General features: G+C 40.5%; 1 protein-coding gene across 1 annotated transcript in view; it reads left to right on the top strand.

Moving 5' to 3' along the window:
- Positions 1–1,156: 1,156 nt before the first annotated feature.
- obscna (obscurin, cytoskeletal calmodulin and titin-interacting RhoGEF a) overlaps positions 1,157–22,276 on the top strand; it is a 120,306-nt gene continuing 99,186 nt past the window's right edge. The window contains 15 exon segments of the mRNA XM_071202968.1: positions 1,157–1,208; positions 1,293–1,559; positions 1,942–2,103; positions 3,289–3,393; positions 3,473–3,739; positions 3,981–4,250; positions 5,539–5,805; positions 10,278–10,541; positions 10,846–11,112; positions 11,797–12,066; positions 12,405–12,671; positions 13,518–13,784; positions 15,624–15,896; positions 18,609–18,872; positions 20,822–21,088. Coding sequence (XP_071059069.1) covers positions 1,157–1,208; positions 1,293–1,559; positions 1,942–2,103; positions 3,289–3,393; positions 3,473–3,739; positions 3,981–4,250; positions 5,539–5,805; positions 10,278–10,541; positions 10,846–11,112; positions 11,797–12,066; positions 12,405–12,671; positions 13,518–13,784; positions 15,624–15,896; positions 18,609–18,872; positions 20,822–21,088 — 3,529 coding nt within the window.

Below are 22,276 nucleotides of genomic sequence, written 5' to 3' on the forward strand. Positions count from 1 at the left end.
GGAAAATAAGTTAAAGTTTTAATGCTAACGCTAACCCTAAGCGTGGTATTTTTCCATATGACATGCTTGGAAAATATCTCAACAGATATAACTGATTTGGCCTCAAGGGAACACGTAGATAATGATTGGCAGATTAAGTGTCGTTTCAGCCATTATGATGAGAAGGAATGTCCTCTTAGAGAAAACCTCGTAATGATAGTGGGAGGAGCCAGTTTGCGAGGATCTCATATCATATTAATCAGTTGAGTGATTGGAAGTTCTCGTTTGTTTTTATACGCGTCCCTTTCTCCTCGGTTCAGTGCATGCAGCCTGATGGAGGTGGCATCACAGCTGAGTCTATATTGGTGGTGCTGAGCTCAGCCGAGTGAGGTGACAGAGATTACTCTGCTGTTATACTGGGGAGCGCTGGCATGCCATCACAGGGTTCAACCACATCACAGTCAAGCCATGTCTTTCCATTTTGATCAGTCAGTGTTGCCATTTTGGAAGGCTAACACATCCTTAGCTTGGGAGGGAAACTGTGGTGCAGGAATTAGTTCGTAAACTTGGAAATTACTCAACATTTAAGCACTTCCTGTTCACTCTGTCTCAAAGTCAATGAGGTTTTTGAATATGTTTTTTAGTTAGATGCCGGAAAAAAGATCTGTGGTTACACAGGCTGAAGAGATTTTCATGTTGTGTTCCATGACATGAAATAAGTCAGTAAATCCCGCATGTCCAGTCGTGTCATAAAAACTGCGGTTTCTAAACGGCTAAATGAAAATACTAAACCTCATCACGCCTAACACTCGCTGCCTTTAGCTTGCCGGTGTTGACAGGAAGTCAAGTGACCGTGAGGTAGTTCCTCTATTAGCTTTTGCCTTTTTATCAAGGATAACGGAGATGCTAACTTCCTGGTCTGCCTACAAAAATACTTCATCCCTGCACTACTCTTAGGCATGTAAAATGTTAAAAAACATTGCAAACGATAATGTGCAAAACTATTTTCTAAAGAGAGTAACTTGAAATAGGCCGTGTGGCACAACCAAAGATCCTTTAATTGATACCTTGCTTAGTTTTCTTCTGGGTCAGTGTTATTTATTGATATGTTTTCTTCATTTTATAGTTATAATAACTTTGGTTAAAAGCAAACAAGATTCCCAATCACACCAAGAGAATGCCTGGAGACATGGGAGATACAATACCTGGAGGAATAGTAGCTGCTGCAAGTAAGTTTTCTCACACTAAGTGGTACATTTCAGTGCAGTCGAGAATGACCTTTTGGATCTTTAACCCTGTGTGTGTTGTGCCAGAGAACCGTCTGCAGGTGGTGAAGGGCCTGGAGGATGTGGAGGTGTCTGAGTGTGAGAGCTGCTCCTTCGAAGTGACCCTGAACCTGGCCTTCATCGAGGGCGTGTGGTCCAGAGATGACATGCAGCTAAAGTCCAAACCCAACTGGCGCATCAGCACACATGGGAAGAAACACTCGCTGGTGCTGAGCCGCGTGGCTTTAGGAGACGCAGGCTTTTTCTCTTTTGAGGCCAACGGCGTTCAGACTGCAGGCAGACTCAGTGTCACAGGTGAGGAGGGTCAATAGACCGAGCTACTTTCATTGTTTTCATTTGGTCTTATCACAAGGAAAATGTCTGAGTCAAGTCCAAGTCATAGCCAGAACCTGACAAGACCTAAACATTCATATGAAGGGGCTTCAATTGGTCCAAAGCATTGGTTTAAGAATCTTCAATCTGCTGTAACTCTAAATATTGTATCCGCTCAAAAACGATGTGATATCTTCTTTTGTTTTTACACTTTTTTACTTTGAATCACCATGGACAACTTCCAAACGCTGCTCAAAGTATTTTCAAAAAGTGATAATGTGATGACTGAGAGAGATCTGACAGGATGATAAAGTTCTGTTTGGTTACTTTAACGTCAGTCACAGTTTGTTTTTTCTCCTGCCAGCGAGGGACATCCACATAGTGAAGGATCTGGAGGATGTTGACACGATGGAGCGTCAAGCTGTGAACTTCCTGTGTGAGGTCAACCAGGAGGATTTGGATGGTCGGTGGTACAGAGACGACTGCCGAATCCGACCTGGGGACACCGTCAAGACCAATCACCACGGTGAGACACCAACCGCTGAAATATAGGCCTAAAGCCACGACACATCCGACAGTCTGATTCCATAACAACATTCAAAACCCACCTGTTCAAACTGGCATTTTCTCTATAATCTGTACCCTGTGTCCTTTTGTGTCCTTTTGTGTCCTTTTGTGTCCTTTTGTAGTCAGTTTCCTGTTGTTTGTCTTGTCTTACCCCGGCTGATACTTCACTAAATCCACTGTTTTAATTTGTAAGGTAAAATTGTAAATGTAAATTGTAAATCTGTAACCCTGTAAGATAAGATAAGATAAGATGGACTTTTATTAATCCCTCGTGGGGAAATTATTTCTCTGCATTTGACCCATCCTAGTGTTAGGAGCAGTGTGCTGCCATTTTGAACGGCGCCCGGGGAGCAGTGTGGGGAACGGTGCCTTGCTCAGGGACACCTCGGTAGCACTTGGTCTTGCCGGGACTTGAACTGGTGACCTTCCAGTTCCCAAGCCAAGTCCCTATGGACTTCACCACCACCGCCCCAAAGGTGGTGGTGTCCTTGGGTGTTTTGAAAGGCGCCCCCCAAAATAAATGTATTATTATTATTATTATTATTATTATTATTATTATTATTATTATTATTATTATTAAAGAGTATAAATACTTTGTGCGTTACAGTAAAAACAGAAATATAAAACGTACAGATCACGGCCGATCATTTGGTCTTGGGATGGCCACATTTCAAGAGTTGGGAAGTCGCTCTTCGGTTTTTTTCTTGAGCTTTAAGTCATTATGTAACAACATGGGTTAGACGCTACAAATACGATGTGTTGTAGGATATTGGCAAGCCAACTAAGAAAAGGTAGCGGGTCAGGTGATCCAGGAAATGCGTACACATGTTTTGTTTGAATTCAGGGTGCGTTAATGCGAATTCTCCCATTTCACCTGAACCCATTTTTCCCATTATTTGGGCACCAAATATTTGCAGCACACATGCCTGATATCACAATGTTAACACAAGAGAAAGATCATTTGGGTATCCTTTCCGTGGATCTATTCATAAATTAATTAGGTTCTCCATTGTCCCGTGTTACAATCTTCTAGGAAATTTCATGAAAATCGGAGTACATTTTTTCAGTCTTATTCACAAAGAAACACGTAGTCCCCACGTTGGAGCTCGAAGTGAGAATTTATTTTTCTTTGATGTGATTCCAGGTAAAACTCACACCCTGTTCTTCAAGTCAGTCCGACCAGAGCATGCTGGAGAGATCAAATTCACTGCCGAGCGAGTCTCATCCTATGCGACTCTCACAGTCAAAGGTGAGCCGACCGACACGATTAAACCTGGACTTAAGTAGTAAAACATTTGGGGTTTGTAACTTGTTCCTTCCTTCTCCAGAGCTCCCCGTCGTGATAGTGCGTCCTCTGAGGGTGAAGATAGCCATGTATCGGCACCGGGGTCTGCTGGAGTGCCAGGTGTCCCGGCCCAATGCTCAGGTCCGGTGGTACAAGAACAGGAAGGAGCTCGCTCCCAGCAGGAAGTACCAACTGATCAGCCAGGATGTCTACAGGCAGCTGACCATCGACGACGTCTGCTCTTCAGACGAAGACACCTACACCTGTGATGCAGGAGACGACAACACCTGCTGTCAGCTGCTGGTGGAGGGTGAGCCCGATGTCAACAGCCAATCAGAAATGATTGATTATCATATATAATTTGTATTGTGATATCTATTAGATACAGATTGATTCTCAAAAGTCCTCTCTTAAAGGTCCCCTATTATACTGGATTTTGCACAATAGGTGACCTTTAAGTTTATTGCCTACAGTTTTTCATTACTCTTTTCCGTAATGTTGTGAGTCTGGAGTAGTGTCAGTGTTCATGTGTATAACGGCTGTACATGCAGAGCAGGCGATCAGCATAGTGCGGGGGATGAGCTCCGTGGAGGTGATGGAGCCGGAGCCCGCGCTGTTCCAGGTGGAGACCAGCCTGAAGTCAGGGCGGCCCCCCCGATGGACCCTGAACGGGGAGGTGCTGGAGGCGTGTTCAGCAGTGAACATCGACAGGCAGGGCACCGTGCACAGCCTCTGCCTCGCCTCCACACAGAGCTCCATGTCGGGCCCCGTGCTCTTTGTGGCCGGAAAGAGTCGCTCCACAGCGCAGCTTACAGTCAAAGGTGAGTGGTTCAAAGAGAGGCCGTTGATAAAGCAATTTGTAATTTCTTAATTTAAAATGAAATCATTGTACAGAGAAACAATATTGTTAATGGTTTCTATATCCAGTGGAATAATGGAAACCACATACTCAAGTATGCATTTTCTCTAATATCCGTTAGGGGGCAACTCCACTGGTCGCCAATTAAAGTGAGATTCTAGTCTATGAGAAAATGAACCTACTTCTCAATAGATCTGTTACCTAAGTAAACAATAATACTAAAAATACTTTTTTGTCTTAATCACTTAAGTTTTCTTCAATAGCTTGATGGTCATTTTGGTCCGACTTCAAGTAAAATTAACTTTTAGTGTTGTCCTTTTTCACAGTTTTGTTTTTCGCTTCATGGAAAGTTCATTTTGACATTTTAGTGGTCTTAGAACAGGGGTGTCAAACTCAAGGCCCGGGGGCCAAATCCGGCCCGCGACTTCATTTTATGTGGCCCCACAAGAGCTTGCAAAGAATATAATAAGTTTATTATAAGGTTAGATGTTAATTTACAGAAACACGTTGCCCAAAAACTACATGTCCCACAATGCATCTCAAATTTGATTTTTTTTTCTCCAAATTTGATTTTTTTTTCAAAATGTTACTTTCTGAAAAGAAAATAAATGTTACTTTCTGAAAAGAAAAGAAATGTTACTTTCTTTTCAAAATGTCACTTTCTTTTCAAACTGTCACTTTCTTTGTTTTTGTTTTTCCAGAATTTGGCTTTTCTTTTTAAATCATGTTGTAACATTCTCACTGAAGAGACTTGCAATTATTTGCCCTAGACTTCTGCTTTCAGACATAGTTAATTATGAAGTTATTACCCTATCACATAACAATCCAATGCAGAGGCAATAATGTAATATAATGCATTATTTTATATATATTACATATTTATATATGTATTTTTATATAGTCTTAAAGTTACAACCGGCCCTTTGAGTGCAACCTTCATGCTGATGTGGCCCGTGATGAAATTGAGTTTGACACCCCTGATTTAGAATATCTTGAAGAAAGAAATTAAATAAATAAAAACTCGTGATTTTTCATGTGTCTATGTCGGAGAATTTTATTTTCTGTTAGTCTGCTTACAAACATGTTTTCTCTCCTTTTCTACACCGTAATATTTTACTGTATACTGTTTCATAGTCAGGTTGTTGTCTTTTTTGCCCTTCTGCTTCTCTCTTATGTGTTATCATTTTTCTTCTGCTTCATTCCTTTTTGAAGAGTGTCTTATTAAGCAGTGTTTCATCGTTCCCCTGTAGAGCGTCCTCTTGAGGTTGCCCACCCCCTGGAGGATGTGGAGGCGAAGGAGAAGAGCTCCGTGACTCTGAGCTGTGCGTTCGCTCCGTCTCCCCGGGTGGTGCGCTGGTTTAAAGGCCGCACGGCTCTGAAGACCTCCAACAAGTACAGCATGAAGAGGGAAGGGAAACGAGCGCACCTGACCATCCATGGTTTAACAGGGATAGATGCAGGACAGTACCGGTGCATGGCCGGGGGCTCACAGAGCACAGCGCATCTGAACGTGGAAGGTGGGTTGAATGTATTTTGGGGAAAGGTGTACAGAAGCCCTCAAAGGCCTTTGTTGAATCATTTCATTACATTTGGTTAGCATGACAAGTACGTTAGCTTTACATCCCAAAGTAATTATGTCCCTTTCTTGAAATAACAGATGTTCCCAAGATAATTTTTGCGTTCTTAAGATAACACGTTTTCTTGAGAAGATTACATTATTTATTTATAAATATATATAAAAAACAATGTCTGATAAATGAAACCTAATCTTATATGCTGACAGCGTCGAAATCTCCAATCTGCCCATTCACTTTCAATGGGGTGCTCCACTTTCAATGGGGTGACGTCACGTAGCCGCGCTTTTTCGCCGAACTGTGGGTAGCAGAGCGGTCCGTCTCAGGCGTCTCCGGCGACAGAAGTTGAACAATGTTCAACTTCTGACGGCGGAGACGCCGGAGTAGCCAGCGCCAGCCAATCAAATCCCGTTTCCCAAAATCTGACAGCTGAAGCCGTAGCCAATCAAACTGCATCTAAGCTGGGAGAGATATCCCGCCGTTCATTTCTATATTTCAAAAAAAGTTGGAGGAGAAACTAACTATCGCCGTAGCAATCACCCGGTTTTGTATGACCAGACCCTCTTCACCTCCCGGGATACAAACCGGAGGAACCAGGCGTGGAGGGAGGTGGCAGAGACAGTGGGGGAAACTGGTAGGTTTTCGCCTGTTTGGGGAGTTTATATATATATATATATATTGCTCGCATAAAATCCTCGGAGGTTTTTGCTTTGTATGTCGGGGGCGGGAGATTCATGTGATTGGTTGTTGGCCGTGTTGCTTGAATAAAATCCCCAAGCTCCAGACACGCCCAGCTCCAAGCTATTTTTGAAGCTGTAGTGTGGACGCTCCGTGAAAGTGTTACGATGTCAGGCACTTAGGATGTTGGACCCAATTGCAGACGGGAGACAGAGGTACAGTATTGGTAAGATACTTTATTTTTCCAAAAAAAACACGATGAACAAAAAAAGGTCACTAACTAATCTCAGGATGAGATGACAAAAAAAGAGACCAAAAGGAAAATCGTAGTGATGTTACGTATTGCGCCGAGGCTTCGGAGCGTGTGTCGAGTAATCCCCGAAGCTTTTTGTGAAGCTTGTATCGAGGCTTGTATCGTTTTGGGCCAGTGACGTCATCGATGACAAACGAAGCCTCGCTGCCTGTCGATACCACGTGACTGCTTCAGGAAGCCATTCAGATCGGTTGAACCACGACGCTCATATTACCCATGGATGTATAATAAGAACCTTATTACTCCTCCTGTACCCGGTGACACGATGGAATCAAGAGAGCTCAGACCCTCACTTATAGAGGTCGGAACATGTCATAAGTATAAATAGATACAAGCATGAATAAATGTAGGAATAAAAACATCAATAAATACAGGAATACACATAAGGCTTAATCTCGCCATCACTAGAAAATCGCTGCTCACGTAGTGAGGAACAAAACTATTCTTGAGCATAAAAGAGCATAGACCTGACCATGGCAAGAGACAATACGAACTGACACTGAACACTGGGAGACAGGGGAATTTAAACACAGGGTAACTAGACACAGGTGGGAACAATCAGGGCGGGGCTGACACTGACGAGCACAGGAGACACACAAGAGTGACAGGTGAAAACAATCAGGAAATTAGACACACCAGGGAAACTAACGACAGACAGGAAAACACAGGGGAAAGAGACCAGACAATACACAGGGAGGAAACATGACAAGGAGAACGGAAACACACCCTCACCTAGACATAGAAACGTGACATGACAAAATAATCCTGACAGAAAGCTATACTTGGATGTTTAAACGTCATCGTCTCATGACATCTTTAGGATTAGTTAACTAACAAAGGTTAACTGTTTTTATAACCTGAGGCCTTCTCTGAACTTCCTCTACCCTCGGTGTCAGCTCACTTAAAATGAATACATCTATTGATAATTCAGAACGACCATTGTCCCTCTAACTGTGTGTAACCCAGCTCACATCATATGGAATACCAAGTGATCTTTAATGAATATCAGAAACACGCGGTATTAAACATTCTGCTATAACACTGTCATCTCTGGGGGAAAAAACAATTGTAATTTCTAATTAATGCAATAAATAACCCCTTTTAAAAAAACGGGGAAAAAAGAACTGAAGAAATAAAATGTTTGAATAGGGTTCAACCATTTAGGTTTGACCATATAGGGCAGGGGTCTTCAACTAAAATTCAACGAGGTCCAGTTAGAGAAAATCTCCCCATGCAAAGGTCCGGAACATCAAAATGTCTAACTTGCTTCATGAATTAGTGTGATATTGAAGTAGCTGTAGCTTTATCAACGTCTGCATGTAATCAACAGCTGACTGCCAATCAAATAAAGAAAGTACAATTCATAAACAACAACATTTATTGTCAATTATATTAAATACTGTGGATATGTGTAATGTTCCTCTCGGGCTGCATTTACAAATAAAATAGAGAAAATAAATAAAATAGCTTTTGAAAATGTGTGCATCTTAAAAGTGCTTAATTTTAGATAAATAAAATAAAGTGTAGCAGCAGCTTGAGTGTCCCTTTTTCTTTGTTAACCGTTTCACATCATGACTTAACAGTTTCAGACGATTATAGAACAATATCAGTCTTTACACATCATAGCAATTGAACAGTTTCAAAGTTTCTCTTTCTCTCCCTCTTATATTGCAGTCCCTCACTCACTTTTTTTAAATTCAGTGCGAGAATTGAGCTGGAGCTCGTCCTGCCAGGAGTTTGTAAATCTGGGCTGAAATGGAGTCAGGGCTATTCTCACACACATGCAGGTGCTCATTGGTTACAGTGATGCAAACACAGGTATGGTGACAAAAGAGAGAACTATTCGAAGCAGGAAAAAAAAAGGCGTAATATACCATCTGACAAAGGCCTGCGCTATAATGCTTCAATTAACTGGCTATTCTTTATAATATACTCAGATCAATAGGAGACAGAGATGTTAAGTTAAAAATCAAGGGTTTTTATTATTATTTACAGCAGGGGTGAGGAACCTTTTTCCTTTACATTTTTACAACATCCTCCGAGGGTCGTACAAATGATTGAACTCAACCTCTGCTTAAAAAAACTAAAATCACAGCCCATTAATTTGGCCTTTCTTTCATGCTGTGCAAATAAAAAGCAACCTCTTAATCCAGATATCTCACCATGACTCACGTATGCATGCACGTGCACTGTGTGGCATGACCACCAACACAGAAAGATATGGACACAAGATGTGTGCAAATGTATTTAGTATCCTATCCATGTGAACATGATTTAAGTGGGGGGGGAACTAACCTCCTCTAGGGGGGTCCGGGGGCATGCTCCCCCAGGAAGATTTATTTTTAAATATTGAAGTTAAAAGCATCAATCTGGTACACTTTGAGAGCAACATTAAGAGATCTATGGATACATCTCTCAACACCCATATGAAACAGAACTGTAGCATATTTTTCTTTTTGGATATTTTTACAAATCACTCCCCTTCTATTCTTGTTATTTTTAACAACTTTTTTGTCATATAGTATGTTATACCTGTTTTTCATTTAGTCTCATTAATAACTATAATGATCATATCAAGGTGTGCCTTAACCTCACTGAGCTGAGGTTATTTGAGCCTCTCAGGAGAGAGTTCTCTTCCACCTGGTTGTAGAAAGGCTCTTTACATTCGTTAGCATAGCTAGCTAACCAGATGCTAATAACAACAGATCGCCACTGTGCTTACAACTAAAGACACAGCCACGCAAACACTGCGGCATGTGTACGGCTCCTTATGGGTACTGCAATATTTGAAGAGCTGGAGCGGCGTTCGGGTGCTCTCTGTCAGCACTCTTTTCAGACGAGACATATACCACGTGAAGACACGTTACGCTCGTGTTGTGTTCATGAACCTGTCCTTGGCCAGGAAAAACAGGTACTCGCTTGTTTAATTATTTCGTCGCTTGTTTAATTATTTCGGACTCTTCGGGGAGTCCCCCCCACCCCCCACCCCCCAAAACGAAAACTCTTCGGTTCTCCACGAATTACACAAGTCACCCAAATCAGCGTTAAAAAAGCGGGAGGCGCCAAAAATCCCCTATTAATGTATTGATTATAGCTCCGGGTCCGTATAGGTCGGCGTCTGGGTCCGGATCCGGACCGCGGGTTAAGGTGTAGTGAACTCTCTGTAAGGGGTGGGTAAAGAAATCATGTTATAATCAAGATGTATTTTGTTCTGAATCACGACTTCCAATATTTATGTTACAAGAGATACATCAGAATGCAGTAGACCCTGAAATAAGCATCTGGATCTAATTAGTTTTGAATCAAATAAGATACCGAACAATTATACCCACACTTCCTGTTGAGGATAGTCATTACTTTCCCGTGTTTTTATTACACTATCTATTTATACGCGTTGTTGATTTGTTCGACATTTTAATTGCAGTGCGTACGCTGAAGCTGGTAAAACACCTCGAGCCGGTGGAAATCGAGGAGGAGGGCAACGCCACGTTCTCCTGTGAGCTGAACTACGTGGTTGCTAACGTGGAGTGGCTCCTTAACAACGTCCGCCTCTACTGCAACGCCATCAACAGGATCCAGCACATGGGCACGATGCACAGCCTCACCTTCAAGAAGCTGCGGCCACAGGAGAGCAAGGTCACCTTCAAAACAGGCCTCCTCTCGGAGACGACCACCTTAAATGTCAAAGGTCAGTTTGGTCAATAGCTGGGGGGATGATTTCTTCTAACCCCTGTTTCTCGATACATAGAATAACATACACAACACATGTGCCGCAAAAAAGGCAAAAACTAAGCCTGCATGATTGGGAAAAGAAATTAATTGCAATTATTTTGACTGATATTGCTATAGGGATATGATTCTTTAGCCACATATCAGACAATTGGAAGACATATGTCCAGAATTGTCTTTTCTAAAGCATACAAATAAACGTTTTTCTGGACCTCACATTTCTGAGAAACATGCACGCTTTTAAACGGTGTCTTTGGCTGCAGAGCGCCCAGCCGTGTTCCTGAGGTCTCTGGAGGATGTAGTCGGAGAAGAGCAAGGGGAGGTCTGTCTGCAGTGCGACATTTCCAAAGATACGCTGACCCCTGTGTGGAGGAAAGATGGTACAGTCCTGACCGCTGGTGATAAACACGAGTTACTTCAGTTTGGGAAATCCATGGCCATGATCATCCACTCCCTGAGCAAGGAGGACGCTGGACTTTACACCTGTGATCTGGGAACCAGCCAGACCAAGGCCAAAGTTACTGTGCATGGTGAGTAGGAAGACATTATATTATATATTATGCCAAATAATCAATTTATTGTCAAACAACTATTCGTAGGAAAACTTACGAAAGGTTCTCGTGTTTCCAGTCAACACATGCAAACATTATCTGACTATAAGAAAAGTGAATCTGAAAGAAACTCAAAATGGACTTCCATGTTCGTCGCTCATGTGTAAAAGTTTAGTGTTTTTGGAACAACTATTCGAACCAATCTCCACCCATCGTTGATAAAGTTGTTTTCTATACTTACTGGTTCACAATTATATGTAAAATATTGTGCATTCCTTTTCATAGGTAGGGTTAATAAAATGATAGAAGAAATGGGGGAAATGTTTTAATTTTGAGCCTCAAAAAAACGTTGTTTAGAACTGACAGTGGTGTTACAGTAAATGTTTCCCCGTTCTGTATTGTTACTCTCTTCTTTGTTATTATATCTCCCTACATCAGTTGTGTTCATCAGTAAAGTGGAACTTCTGTGTGAACTATTCATATCTTAAAATGCATTGTAACTTTTTATTCATGTATTTTTTATTTTAATGTTTCTTTTATTATCTTTTACTGTTTTTAAATGCCTTTGTCTGAATGTCTTTCATTTTTGTAAAGCACCTTGAATTGCCTCGTGTTGAAAGGTGCTATATAAATAAACTTGCCTTGCCTTGCCTTGCCTTACAGACTTACACATCACTATTGTTCAACGCATGAAGACAACATCTGTTCTGGAAGGCGAAATCTGCACCTTTGAATGCAACCTCTCTCATAACGTCGATGAAGAACCTTTCTGGACCATTAATGGCCAGGTGGTGGTAACCGACAGCCGACTCCAGGTTATCAACAATGGTCGTAACTATAAGATGACCATAAGAGATGCTATGCTAACGGATGCTGGCGACGTGGTCTTCACAATTAAGGATCTAAGCTGTAGGACCATGCTCTTCGTTAAAGGTAAATACCTGTGTCACATTAGTTTTAGATTATTTTAAATAGATATTTACTTCAAATGTGTTAAGTTTGTGTAGGTTTGTATGAGTTCCCTGTTCTTGATGCCCTGTTACTGACTGAGTTTTGGATAAGGAAGTAACAGATGACCTTTGGTAACAGCAAATTATCAAACATTAAAATAGAAGTGGGCCCAGGCACCTTCCCTGTGGCACACCACAACCTGCATCTTTGCTTTCTGAGAAGTTTGAGTTGAAACACATCCTGCTTCATACCACACAAATAAATAGAACATGCATTGGTACATGTAGGTATACAAATGAATGTGCATTTCCTTCCTTTAGAGAAGCCAGTGCACATCTTCAGGGATCTGTTGAACGTCAAAGCGGTACCGGGCGAGGACGCAGAGCTGAGCTGTGAGATCACCAAACCAGAAGCCACCATCCGTTGGCTGAAAAATGGCCATTTCATCCGACCGAGTCCCAAGTATGAGATGAGTGTGGAGAAGAACTTGGCACGATTGGTGATCAAGAACACCACCGTCAACGACTCTGGAGAGTACTGCTGCGAGGCCGACGGCATTGCCACACGGGCCAAGCTGGACATCAGAGGTAGGTGTGGGCTTTCAAAACAAATGTGAGGTGAGCTTAATCAACACTACTATTTCGTGTTCTTCATTAATTGTTTTGCAATGCTGCTCTTAAGTGTTATGTACTATTTTCCATGTGGATGGTCGACTGGAGTATGAACTCTGTGTTTAAGACAACTTGGAATTCGACAATGTTCAACTTCTTACATTGAAGTTGGACATTGTCAAGAAAAAATAAGTAAACTGTATGACTGTCTGTGACGAACATATCTTTCTTTGGCCTGTGGACACAAAGCTGTTCTCTCAAGTGAAGTCTCCAAATGTTCTTTTAGCAATCTTAAACATTTGAATTACTTAAGTGCAGAGAAGTTTGTTAACAGAGATTGTCTAAAGTCTGCTACACTATAACATATAACATCAATTTACACGCAGAACAGTAAATTAAGTATGTTATATTTAATTAAATAAATGTACTTCTGATTACCTTTGAATTAGTTTAGTTTTAGTTTATTTATTTTTTTCGAGCATGTAAAACCAAAGAAAATACAAATTAAACAAAAGATGATACAGACATGATACAGTACTATACAAATGAATGCAATAACTAAACGAAATATTTAAATAATAATTGAATAATCTGTAGTATCATTGTCTGATAACAATAAACAACAAAACTTTATCTAATTACACGTCCGAAAAGGGGTCGGAAGAAGTTTACACTTATTTAATCCGACCCCTTCTCCCTTTTGTTTGTTTGATTGATGGTTGATGGTTGTTCACCTGGATTCCTTGAAAGTTCGGTCATTTGAAATGGAAAAAGTTTTCTGGATTGCAGCATAAATGTGAAGCTAAACATTTTCCCTTTCAGAACTCCAGCACACATTCGCGAGGGAGTTGAGGGAAACACGAGCCGAGGAAAAGGGCAAAGTGACTCTGGACTGTGAGACCAGGCAGCCAGCCAAGCGGGTGACCTGGCTGAAGGGCATGGTGGAGCTGAGGTCCGGCAGGAAGTACGTCATCAGGCAGAAAGGCGTATTACTGTCTCTGACCATCACCTGTCTGGAGACGTCGGACATGGATGTTTACACGTGTGACGTCGGCACCATGCAGAGCCGAGCACAGCTGACTGTGCAGGGTGAGAACATGGGGCACTGCACTTCTACGGTTCAGGGGTGATACATTATACCTAGCTCAAATTATAGTTGGGCTAAAGGTACTTAAGGCCACATCAGGACAGATGTTTATGTTAAGAAATGTGGAAGAATCACAAATAATACAATGTATCCACCTTATTATTAAGGATTTTGCATCAATACAATTTTAAAGCAATTTTATGTTTTTAAGGCAAAAAAGTGGAGTCGTTATACCGGCATCGCCAAAATCCCCTTCTCGGTTAACCAGCGAGATAAACACTCTCACAGCAAAACTCAGGACCACGAGGTGATGTTTAGTAGATTTACTAAGCAAGCAGTGTGAAACTGAAGAAATACTGAAACGACAGCACATGTAAATATCAACAAGTTATTTATATATAGTTTTTGTGAATTAAAAAAAAATGTAATTATCTATTTCTTTTTTTTCTAATTGGTTTTTCAGTTATACTTAAAGTTCAGTTCTGTTAAAAGCATACTGTTCAAATTTTTTTTCCAATAAATGGATGTTTTCAAAGTAAATCGATAATCGTTTTCAATAATCGTGATATCAATTATTGACCAAAATAATCGTGCATTTGATTTTTGCCATAATCGCACAGCCCTAGTGAAAAGCGCTTTATAAATGAACTTTACTTACTTACTTTTAGCCTAAAGAAGCCATAGTATTTCTTTCACCACAAAATAAAGCAGCTCTTATAAATAATCTCTCTACACCAGATTCAGAAATGCTTTCCCCACAGCTGGGAAGTTTCCTGAGACTATGCAGAAGAAAGACAAAAATAAAAGCATTTGACTTGAGAGCCTCCTCACCTCTCTATGCAGACGGATGACATAACAATAACATCCATCCATCCATCCATCCATCCATCCATCCATCTTCTCCTGCTTATCCGTGGTCGGGGCGCGGGGGTAGCAGTTCCAGCAGAGAGCCCCAAACTTTCCTTTCCCCTCATCCACCAGCTCTGACTGGGGGTCCCAAGGCGCTCCCAGGCCAGCGAAGAGATATAATCCCTCCACCTGGTCCTAGGTCTACCCCTTGGTCTCTTCCCAGCTGGACGTGCCTGGAACACCTCCCTAGGGAGGCGCCCAGGTGGCATCCTAACTAGGTGCCCGAACCACCTCAACTGGCTCCTTTCGACGTGAAGGAGGAGCGGCTCATCTCCGAGTCCCTCCCTGATGACCGAACTTCTCACCTTATCCCTAAGGGAGACGCCAGCCACCCTGCGGAGAAAACCCATCTCGGCCGCTTGTATCCGCGATCTCGTTCTTTCGGTCATGAAACATAACAATAACATATACATAGATATATTCCAAGACAGCATGAAATGAGGTCAGTGCCAAAGTATAGATGCAATGTTTAGGCTATATTGCATATACAGCACAACAACTACAAAAATGTAAGCTTGGATAAATGACCACAATAATGCACTCAAAGCAAAGATATTTAATGTAGAAACATAATGCCTCCTCAAAGGCTATGAACCATGGATGGCACCGGATCAACAGACATCATCTTCACTGGAGCGCACACATGCCATTTTAAAATGTCTTGAGCTAACTTCCTGTCACATGGGAACTAAAAAGAACTGCTTTCTGCAGTATGGGTAGTAACCAGAAGGAGTCACTATAACGCACCACATAATTGGCGAAGCCAGAACAGTCGTCGTTGACTATTTGTTTCGAAAATATAATATTTTCTCAATAAAATATGATCCTCAATCGATGCGTTCTTCTTCTTTTGGTCTTCTATCCGAATACAGCTACTGTGAATTAAGTTGATGGGATATCTGACTCTTCTATCTTTTCCACGTTCCTCTCAGGTCAAAAGGTGTTGATCCTGGATGAATTGGAGGATGTTGAGTGTCTGGAAAGCGACACGGTCACGTTCAGGTGTCGAATTTGTCCCAGTGACTACATCGGGGTCAAATGGTATCTGGACGAGACTCTGCTGTACACCAACGACCTCAACGAGATCCAGATGCTGCCCGGAGGATACCACACCCTCACATTTAGACAGCTCGCCCGCAAAGACACCGGCACCATCTCGTTTGCAGCGGGGGACAAAAGATCGTACGCCTCGCTGTTGGTTAGAGGTAAGGCTTTAATCCAGAGGTGGGAAGTAGAGGAGTACAAATACTTCGTTACTGTACTTAAATACATTTTTCTGGTACCGGTACTTTACTCCACTACTTATTTTTCTGACGACTTTTTACTTTTGCTTCTTAGATTTTGAACACAAATACCTGTACTTTCTACTTCTCACATGTTGAACACAAATACCTGTACTTTCTACTTCTTACATGTTGAACTCAAATACCTGTACTTTCTACTTCTCACATGTTGAACACAAATACCTGTACTTTCTACTTCTTACATGTTGAACCCAAATACCTGTACTTTCTACTTCTTACATGTTGAACTCAAATACCTGTACTTTCTACTTCTTACATGTTGAACCCAAATACCTGTACTTTCTACTTCTTACATGTTGAACTCAAATACCTGTACTTTCTACTTCTTACATGTTGAACACAAATACCTGTACTTTCTACTTCTTACATGTTGAACACAAATACCTGTACTTTCTACTTCTTACATGTTGAACTCAAATACCTGAACTTTCTACTTCTTACATGTTGAACACAAATACCTGTACTTTCTACTTCTCACATGTTGAACTCAAATACCTGAACTTTCTACTTCTTACATGTTGAACCCAAATACCTGTACTTTCTACTTCTCACATGTTGAACACAAATACCTGTACTTTCTACTTCTTACATGTTGAACTCAAATACCTGTACTTTCTACTTCTTACATGTTGAACCCAAATACCTGTACTTTCTACTTCTTACATGTTGAACTCAAATACCTGTACTTTCTACTTCTTACATGTTGAACACAAATACCTGTACTTTCTACTTCTTACATGTTGAACACAAATACCTGTACTTTCTACTTCTTACATGTTGAACTCAAATACCTGTACTTTCTACTTCTTACATGTTGAACACAAATACCTGTACTTTCTACTTCTTACATGTTGAACACAAATACCTGTACTTTCTACTTCTTACATGTTGAACACAAATACCTGTACTTTCTACTTCTTACATGTTGAACTCAAATACCTGTACTTTCTACTTCTTACATGTTGAACTCAAATACCTGTACTTTCTACTTCTTACATGTTGAACCTAAATACCTGTACTTTCTACTTCTTACATGTTGAACACAAATACCTGTACTTTCTACTTCTCACATGTTGAACACAAATACCTGTACTTTCTACTTCTCACATGTTGAACTCAAATACCTGAACTTTCTACTTCTTACATGTTGAACTCAAATACCTGTACTTTCTACTTCTTACATGTTGAACACAAATACCTGTACTTTCTACTTCTCACATGTTGAACACAAATACCTGTACTTTCTACTTCTCACATGTTGAACACAAATACCTGTACTTTCTACTTCTCACATGTTGAACACAAATACCTGTACTTTCTACTTCTCACATGTTGAACACAAATACCTGTACTTTCTACTTCTTACATGTTGAACACAAATACCTGTACTTTCTACTTCTTACATGTTGAACTCAAATACCTGTACTTTCTACTTCTTACATGTTGAACACAAATACCTGTACTTTCTACTTCTTACATGTTGAACACAAATACCTGTACTTTCTACTTCTTACATGTTGAACACAAATACCTGTACTTTCTACTTCTCACATGTTGAACACAAATACCTGTACTTTCTACTTCTCACATGTTGAACACAAATACCTGTACTTTCTACTTCTCACATGTTGAACACAAATACCTGTACTTTCTACTTCTTACATGTTGAACACAAATACCTGTACTTTCTACTTCTTACATGTTGAACTCAAATACCTGTACTTTCTACTTCTTACATGTTGAACACAAATACCTGTACTTTCTACTTCTCACATGTTGAACTCAAATACCTGTACTTTCTACTTCTTACATGTTGAACCCAAATACCTGTACTTTCTACTTCTTACATGTTGAACACAAATACCTGTACTTTCTACTTCTCACATGTTGAACACAAATACCTGTACTTTCTACTTCTCACATGTTGAACACAAATACCTGTACTTTCTACTTCTCACATGTTGAACACAAATACCTGTACTTTCTACTTCTTACATGTTGAACACAAATACCTGTACTTTCTACTTCTTACATGTTGAACTCAAATACCTGTACTTTCTACTTCTTACATGTTGAACACAAATACCTGTACTTTCTACTTCTCACATGTTGAACTCAAATACCTGAACTTTCTACTTCTTACATGTTGAACTGAAATACCTGTACTTTCTACTTCTTACATGTTGAACTCAAATACCTGTACTTTCTACTTCTTACATGTTGAACTCAAATACCTGTACTTTCTACTTCTTACATGTTGAACTCAAATACCTGTACTTTCTACTTCTCACATGTTGAACTCAAATACCTGTACTTTCTACTTCTTACATGTTGAACTGAAATACCTGTACTTTCTACTTCTTACATGTTGAACTCAAATACCTGTACTTTCTACTTCTTACATGTTGAACTCAAATACCTGTACTTTCTACTTCTTACATGGGTATTTCAAAGCCTCTTTACTTTGACTTGAGTAAAGAAGTTTAGTCAATACTTCTACTTTTACCAGAGTATTTTTAAACACGAGTATCTGTACTTCTACTTGAGTAAAGGATGTGTACTTTTGCCATATCTATCTGACCGACAGTTGCGTTTATGTCCCCATATGTCTAGAGAGGCGACCAACCCTTATTAAAGCGCTGGAAGACTGCGAGGCAATTGAAGGAGGGGGGTTGGTTTTATTTTGTGTGGCCTCCAAGCCGTGTCACATCCTGTGGTACAAAGATGGCTGCCTGATGTGGAACTCCTCGAGATACGCCTCCAGTCGCTCAGGCTGCGAAGCACGACTGACGGTTCGGGAGGTCTGCAACAGCGATGCCGGGGTCTATGAGTGCAGCGCTGGATCGGTCACCACCAGGGCCGTCGTCACGGTCAGAGGTACGAGGAGTATTGTATTAAAGGACTAGGATTGCTTACTTCTGCCTATCATTAACCTGTCAATATTTGAATGGTCAATTTCGATTCCAAATTCAACCATATATAATTTGCAATCAAATATGTATTGCCTGAAGATAAACACTAATTAATTTTTCATGAATATTTAACTTTTTGCGAATATGTTTTGTATGATTTTACAACCATTTTAAGTCTAATAATGTAAGATTTCTAAACTTCCAGAAAACTGTATGTCCTACTAAGTTGTGTATTATGTGTAAATAATTAATAGAATCCTGTTAAACTGAAAATAAAAACAAAACAGTGAGAACTAATTAAAAACTGTATTTCTCAATATCCCATGGATCCTCCGTAGACAGACTAACAGTGTAAACAGAAATTAGTCACTTTTACAATATGATTGATTGATTAAAATGTGCCTCACCCCATGGTCCTGAATAAAAGGGTGTGGCTCTACTGCAGTCCATTTGGATCAGGGGTGTCAAACTCAAGGCCCGGGGGCCAAATCCGGCCCGCGACTTCATTTTATGTGGCCCCTCAAGAGCTTGCAAGGAATATAATAAGTTTATTATACGGTTAGATGCTACTTTACAGAAACACGTTGCCCAAAAACTACATGTCCCACAATGCATCTCAAATTTGACTTTTTGTTTTTTTAAATATGCTTTTTTTTCTTAGAATTTGCCTTTTTCTCCGAATTAGATTTTCTTTTCAAAATGTCACTTCTTCTTTTTTTTTGTTTTTCCAGAATTTGGCTTTTCTTTTTAAATCATGTTGTGACCTTCTCACTGAAGAGACTTGCAATTATTTGCCCTAGACTTCTGCTTTCAGACGTAGTTAATTATGAAGTTATTACCCTATCCCATAACAATCCAATGCAGAGGAAATAATGTAATATAATGCATTATTTTATATATATTAAATATTTATATATGTATTTTTATATAGTCTTAAAGTTACAACCGGCCCTTTGAGTGCAACCTTCATGCTGATGTGGCCCGTTATGAAATTGAGTTTGACACCCCTGATTTAGATGATGTGGAGCACTGTGATTGGCTCATAAACACAATGAAATAAATGTGAGCATTCGGGTGGAGTCAGATAGTTAACATGGATCAAACATCCTAGAAAAGTTTTTTATTAATAAATCTTGTAGCGGAGTAATGCCGCTGAGAGGCTAAAGCTTGCTCTTCGCCGTGATGCGTTCCATACAGAGTCCGTAGTCATTTGTAGTCCATGGTGTTTAATAAAGACGAAAAACAAACAATATACAACTCCAGACCAGACGGTCAACAGAAAGTATCCGAGCAATTCACCCTCTCCTCTCGCTCGACGTCAGTGCTTCTCAAAGTGTGGTCCGCGCCCCCTAGTGGTCCGTGAGTATATTGGTAACATTTCACATTTAAAATAAATAAATAAATTTAAGTTTTCCGCACTCTCGCGGGAATATCTCCGCAATGGAGCGAGCTTAAGTTTCACTTTCGATTGCATGATATAGCCCAGATAAACACCTTCATCACACATGTTGCCACTTGTTTGTACCATTTTCAGGCGATTTGTAAAAAAACGATGTGTTTTTGGATATTTGTGGAGTTAGGTGGTCCGCGAGTGTTTTTTTATTGGTTAAGTGGTCCTTGGTATGAAAACGTTTGAGAAACACTGCTCTACGTCATATCCAATACCGGACTCCAACAGGTGACCTAAATACCAATAAACCACACCCACGTGACCATTGCCGGAAGTGGTAAACAATAAGAATCAAACGTGAAAAAGAAATGAAGATAATAATTGAAATAATAACAATGGCAAAACGAGCATTTTGGCTCGTACAAGTCTGTTGGTAGGAGCGATATGAAAGGGTTAACTGTGACTGATTATATAGAAGCTATAAGTATTTTATTTTTTAACTTTTGTTTTCCCTCTGCTTTAAGCCATCCCCGCAGAGTTCACCCAGGGTCTGGAGCCTGTGGAGGCCAGAGAGGGGGAGACGGTGACCCTGAGCTGTGAGTACTCTCTGCCCGGGGCCCCGTTCCACTGGAAGAGAGGCGTGGAGAGCCTCAGGCCTTCAGACCGGGTCCTGATGAAGCAGAAGAAGACCCTCATCACCCTCATCATCAAAGCCCTGAGGCCTGCAGACTCAGGAGAATACACCTGTCAGTGCCGAGACCACCGCACCACGGCCAGCCTCAAAGTCCAGGGTCTGTTGTTCACTTTTCACTTTACATATATCAACTAAAACATTCAGTTTCGTCAAAGCAGTCTTTCACAGGAGTGTGTTTCAAAGTACATTCAGCCATTTCTGTCTGATTTCCACATGTTTACTGTTGGGCTCTGCAGTAGTATTGATGAGCGCACATTAAAGGTGGGGTAGGTAATTTTCAGAAACCGGCTTGAGATACACTTTTTGTTATATTCCATGGAATGCTCTTAACATCCCGATAGCAATGAATATCTGAAGTGCTTTGACAAAAAATCCATAGCAAAATGTCATCTGTAGAAGCCGTAATACTGTAAGAAGTACAACCAATCCGTTTAGCCTGCCTGGCTAAAATAACTGGATGGCCTACCTGCCTGTCAGCCTTCCATCGGGGCACACACTTATCTCGTGCCCTCATTGGTCATGTGGTCATAAGGAAGTGGCAGATTTTCTCCGGTTGTGTATTTTCAAATTCTAGCGATCTCGAGCTGGTTTCTCAAACTTACCTACCCCACCTTTAACTCAAGCTTTTGTCTTGGACATTTGAACATTTGAACTGAAATCACCCATGAAAAAGGTTTTTACGTTACAGAACAAAACCCAAAATGTCACAATAGTTCTGAAAGTGTTTCTTAGATGTGTCTTTATCAATATAACATTGTGTATTGTTAAATATCTCAAAGTGTAACATTCTTTATTTACCTTAATGGTGTTTAATACAGTATATTCAAAGTAAACCAGGTTAAATTCATTTATTTGTTTCGCTCTGTATAATGTTCATTCCCTGGGGGCAAATAGCTGCTGGGTAAACAATATAGAAAGGAATGGAGTTTGTACAATATGTTGATTTAATTTAGTTCAAGTTTGGCATTAATGGGCTACTTGTATTTATGCATCCAAAACAGTAAAATATGTTTTTCTTTTTTACTTAAAGGTGGGGTAGGTAATTCACTTCAGAAACCCTTGTTATATTCCATGGAGTGCTCTTAACATCCCGATAGCAATGAATACATGAAATGCTTTGACAATAAATCCATAAAAAAAGTCATCAGTGGAAGCCGTGGCGCTGTAAAAAGCACGACCAATCATCTGAGCCGGCTAAAGTAACTGGATGGCCTACCTGCCTGTCAGCCTTCCATCGGGGCACACACTTATCTCGTGCCCTCATTGGTCATGTGCGCGTTCGTGT

This window comes from Pseudochaenichthys georgianus, chromosome 4, assembly GCF_902827115.2.
Source record: "Pseudochaenichthys georgianus chromosome 4, fPseGeo1.2, whole genome shotgun sequence".
Taxonomy (NCBI): Eukaryota; Metazoa; Chordata; class Actinopteri; order Perciformes; family Channichthyidae; genus Pseudochaenichthys; species Pseudochaenichthys georgianus.